A 4797-nucleotide genomic window follows, 5' to 3' on the forward strand; every position below is an offset into this window, starting at 1 on the left:
GTGTGTGTGTGTGTGTGTGTGTGTGTGTGTGTGAGAGAGAGAGAGAGAGAGAGAGAGAGAGAGAGAGAGAGAGAGAGAGAGAGAGAGAGAAGAGTGTGTCAGTCTGTCTTTAGGATTTCTTATGTATAGATCTCTTAGGTATCTTCTACAAATAGAGACACTCTGAACCCCCACCCCCCATTTCTTTCTCTTGCCTTATTGCTCTAGCTTAAACTTCAAGCACTATATCGACGAGGGGTGGAGATAGTGGACAGCCTTGTCGAGTTCTGATTTTCATGGGAATGCTTTAGGTTTTTCCCAGTAGCATGATGTTGGCTCTAGGTCTGTCATGTACACAGGGCTACTGGTGTGTTGCCCATGCCTCAGCAGACGGCTTCTTATCCATATGCATACAGGCAACACTAATTGGACTCAGTGGACTTTATTTAAAAAGAAAAAATGACATTCTAAGGTAGGTGTGTTGGGAGGAAACTAGAGGGAGTAGACAGGGAAATTAATAAGTTACATTGTATATATTTGTAAAAACAATAAAAATATTTTCTAGAGAGATAGAAGAACTCTAGCCTTTTTAAAATTTTTTTTTCCAGCTATGAGGTGAGCCATTTTCTTATCCCATGTGCCCCACCATCTTGTGCTGCCTTACCACAAATCCCCAGACAACAGGACCAATGGATGATGGCCTGAGATTTTCAAAACTGTGGGCAAACTCCAACTGCTCCTCTTTATAAATTGATCTGGTCTTTATTACACTAATGGGAAATAAACACAATATAGATATAACAAAATACCTTAAAAGGCTGATAGGGGTGGCCCTGTGACTGGGTCTTTCTTGCGGTGAGGTGCTTGCTAGTGACACCTAAGTCCTATCTAAGTAGGATACCCCTAGTGAGTATGGGTCAAGTAAACAACTTCTGCTGTTCTTCTAAAGGATGCCAGAAGGACTAGAGATGTAGCTCAGTAGCAGAGCACTTTCCTGATAGGCACTTCAAAATAAACAATTAAAAAGAAACTTTAACCTTTTTTCTTTTTGGATTTGTTTGATTTAAACTTTTTTTTATTTTTTGAATTTCAAAGGGAGTTTGTCACCATTCAACACTAGGAAGGATAATGGTTCTGAGTCCTCAAGGAGTTAAAGCTAGATCTAGCTTTGACTTGGAGCCAAGCATAGCCTCAGGAGATGGAACTGTGTGTGGAACACAAAGAGCTACTCACTTTGGAATTTGATGCCTGGAGATCCCTTGGCAGAGCCCCAGTGAGGCCAGGGAGGTGGGCAACACTGAGGTGCTGCGAAAACCACACTCTCCTCAGACTCTGCCCCTGTAACGCTGCCGTGCCAGCTCCCTTCTGGGGTCAAAACTTAATAGCCCCATTGCCTAACATCTTCTGTTGAACAGATTTCCTGTCTTGCTCCAGAGCCACTAGAACATTGCATCCAGCATCTCAGGCTCCTGCAGCTGTAGCCCTCGAGCCTATTTGCTTTCTCTGTGTGACGTAACTAGAATTTAGCCAGGAGGACTTCCTCTGAGATGGCCACAGACTAGAGAACTCCAGAAAGAAAAAAACAAAAACAAAAACAAAAACCTAGCTCCTAGCAGAACTCCACTCGACACTCCAGTCTCCTCGGTAGGCCCTTTTGAGCAAGGCAAATCTTTGCAGAAAAATGGTGGTGGCTGAAGGAGTCTAGACTTCTGATCTTTGTCATGTTGCATTACAAGGGCTCAGGACATTTGCACTCCAGGAATGAACTTGGAGGTACAAGAGCTGCACCCCAAACTATGTGTAGGAAGCGTCTTGGTTATCTCACCATACCGGGAGAATGAATAAGCTATAGTTTGAAGAGTTCTGTAAGGAGCAATGTTGAGTAGGCTAAGGAGAAGTTGCAAGAACGGCTTGTGAAACAGGAGTAGGATTTAGAATAGTGCCGGGCACGTGGTTAGCAATTTGTGGTGGTGGTGGTGGTGGTGGTGTGTGTGTGTGTGTGTGTGTGTGTGTGTGTGTGTGTGTGCGCGCGCGCCCTCGCGCGCACATTCCCCTCTGTGTAAATCTAATAATTAGCTTCCTCAGCTTTTCTTTAGAAAAAAGAATTCCAGTCCTAGTCTAAAGCCTAACTAACCATTCTTTCCTGTCTTCTAGTCTTGCCCACGCAAGGCCTCCATCCCACAAAAGGCCTAACCACTCAACTCCAAACCTTTTCAGGATATCCTCTTTCAGGATCAGGCATTCTGAACCAGGGCAGTGATAACTTTTGGTCTGCGGCTATTCAACAATGTTAAAGTTTGGACGTTTTCATCTTTTACTTCCGAATCCTAGTTCAGAGCCTTCAAAAAACCCAGCATATGGACCCCTGAAGAATATTCTGCGCAGGCGGCACAGGGACTTGGTGAGGGTGGGTGGATCATCGTTACTTAAAGGTGTGGCAGTTCCTGCCAAAGAGTGCCACGTAAGTAGCGGGGCTGGGACTCACTTAACATTTAATAGAAGTGGAGGTGGCGGCGACTTAGGCTTTAATGACCTAAGGCTCTTGAGGAAGTGCTGGTAGAGCCTTGCAGCCTGACCTCTGCAGGGCAGATAGGGGGTCTCTGGTGGGCCCCCCGAAAGGATGCAGGGAGAGTCAATCATCCCTCTCCAACTACCTGCCCCGGCGCGCCGGGTCCAATAGGACCAGTGCTCGAGCCGCGCCTCAACCTGCCGGAAACGTCACGACGCCGGGCTGACGTCGGGCCAATGGGAGGCCGTGTTGGCCGGGGGGCGGGGCCGGAGGAGTTGAGCAGCGGAGGCAGTTGGAGGAGTGTGTGGGTTCTGCCTCTCGGCTACCGCGGAGCGCCCGCCGCCGGTCGGTCCCGGTCTCCGCGTCCCGCGTGCTGCAGGCTGCCCGCTGAGCTGCTGCGGCGAGGCCTGAGGGACACGCCTGCCGGCACGCCTGGCTCGTAGCTTCCCTTCGCCTGCACTTCCTCCTGCCGCAGCACGCTGCCGGCTGGGCGGGCGGGATGGCGGCCGCGGCCCGGGGGAGCGGCCGGGCGCCGACGCGAAGGCTGCTCGTACTGCTCTTGCTGCTTCCGTTGCTCTGGGCCCCGGCTGGGGTCCGCGCCGGCCCGGAGGAAGACCTGAGCCACCGGAACCAGGAGCCGCCGGCGCCCGCCCAGCAGCTGCAGCCGCAGCCTCAGCCCGCCGCGGTGCAGGGCCTCGAGCCCGCCCGAGCCGAGGTGAGAGTCGGGGCTGGTGGGGATGGGGCGGGCTGAGGCAGCGGAGCCGGCTGCGGGGTACCAGGCTCCGGCGCTGGCGGCGCCGCCCTCTTTCCGAAGCGACTGGGGGAGGGGAGCCGGCCCCTGCACTCCTAGCTGGGAGGAGGGTGACAGACTGCTTTCCCAGGCGCGGCCTGGCCTTGCCTGGCTGCTTGGGGGAAGGGAAAGTGAGAGCCCCAGCCAGGGATCCCCAGAGGTCCTCTAGACCCCTGGTACCGACAGACTTGCTCTGGATTCTGCGTCCTGCTGATCAAAGGTGCCGCATTGAAAAGACTGGAAATATCCCAAGTAGAAAGTTTGTAGTACAGAGCAAGCTGGGAGACTGGCTTCTCGAAGTATCTCATCCCCATCGGTCGTGCCATTGTTGAAGCAACCGGACAAGAGATGCTCACCCAAATTCAGCTCGGCACACCCTGTGGTTCTTTGCCAGATACAGTGTCTAGAGATTATGTATTGCCACCTCCCTTTTTAAAAAACGTGCTTTGGCTTGAAGGAAGTTGCCCTTGAATGCAGAGACTTGTGTCTGATGGTAGAGTGCTCTGTTAGTGAGGGAATCCAAGACTACATTTATAAGTAAACGAGAGCCTCATAGTTTCTTTAACCATTACCAGATAGATAGAAATTAACCTTTTAACCTACCTTCGTAGAATTTCTCCTTTCTTTGCTACTTTTCTCAGAGTTGGACTCTCTATTTCCAATTTTGACTCCTACATTCAGGAGTTTTTTTAGTCTCTTAGTAGGGTCCATTTTGGCATTCAATTTCCTACTTCCGTCCTTATCTGCCCTCTAAGAGAATGGCTGCACTGACTTTAGTACATGTCAGAGTGACGGCAGGACAGATACTCATGTCCTCTTCACCATTCTGTTCCAGCTAAACCGCAGGTCTTTTAGGGACCCACCACTGCCTCACTGTATTCTAAACCAGTGGCTTCCAGAACTGAAACCTGACATGTGCTCTCTCTTGCCATTTTCCCCTAAGCAAAGACCTTACAACAGAATCCAAGGTTGAGGCCTTTGGGTCAGAACCCTTCCCATCTTCAAGAGCCAACAGAACCTTCTGGAACCTTTCCCAGGATGGCCTTATTAGAAGAGCATTCTCTGAGTAATGGGAGTTTTCATTTCTTCACAGTTCATGTTACAGTTTGGCCTTTCCAGTATTTTGTTATTTTGTTTTGTTTTTAATGTAGTATCAGAAGACAGGAATTTCTGTGATTCTGAGTTTGGTTTTACACAGCAAGTACTTTCTAAGAATTGCCTGTCCAGAATGTATTAATGGTCTTGAGAAATAAGGAAAAAATTTCCTTACTGGAACTACTCAGGAAGAAGTCAGATAAATAGGCACCTGTTAGGAGATTTAGTTATAGTGAAGTTAAGATTTAGTGAGAGCGGTTAAACAGGCAGAGCAGGTGACATTTCCTGGTTGTGGATGGGGCAGTACAGGTCTGAGAAGAGTGGTGGATCGGAAAACCTAATTCTTGGCAGAACTGGAGCTGGAAATCAGATCCCTGCTTCTCACCCTGCCTGCCAGGTGCTGTCTGCAGTCCTTTGCTTGAAA

The 4797-nt window shown here is 49.6% G+C and overlaps 1 protein-coding gene across 2 annotated transcripts in view; it reads left to right on the forward strand.

Moving 5' to 3' along the window:
• Positions 1–2728: 2728 nt before the first annotated feature.
• The window catches only part of Tmem165 (transmembrane protein 165), a 26303-nt gene continuing 24234 nt past the window's right edge, over positions 2729–4797 (forward strand). Inside the window, exon 1 of one of the 2 annotated variants that reach the window (XM_031342785.1) lies at positions 2729–3203. In XM_031342785.1, the coding sequence (XP_031198645.1) occupies positions 2988–3203 (216 nt within the window). In that variant the 5' untranslated portion in view covers positions 2729–2987. The remainder of the gene's footprint in view (positions 3204–4797) is intronic. The other variant, XR_004110807.1, reaches the window with a different exon arrangement.

Source organism: Mastomys coucha, unplaced genomic scaffold (assembly GCF_008632895.1).
Source record: "Mastomys coucha isolate ucsf_1 unplaced genomic scaffold, UCSF_Mcou_1 pScaffold22, whole genome shotgun sequence".
NCBI classification, from domain to species: Eukaryota; Metazoa; Chordata; class Mammalia; order Rodentia; family Muridae; genus Mastomys; species Mastomys coucha.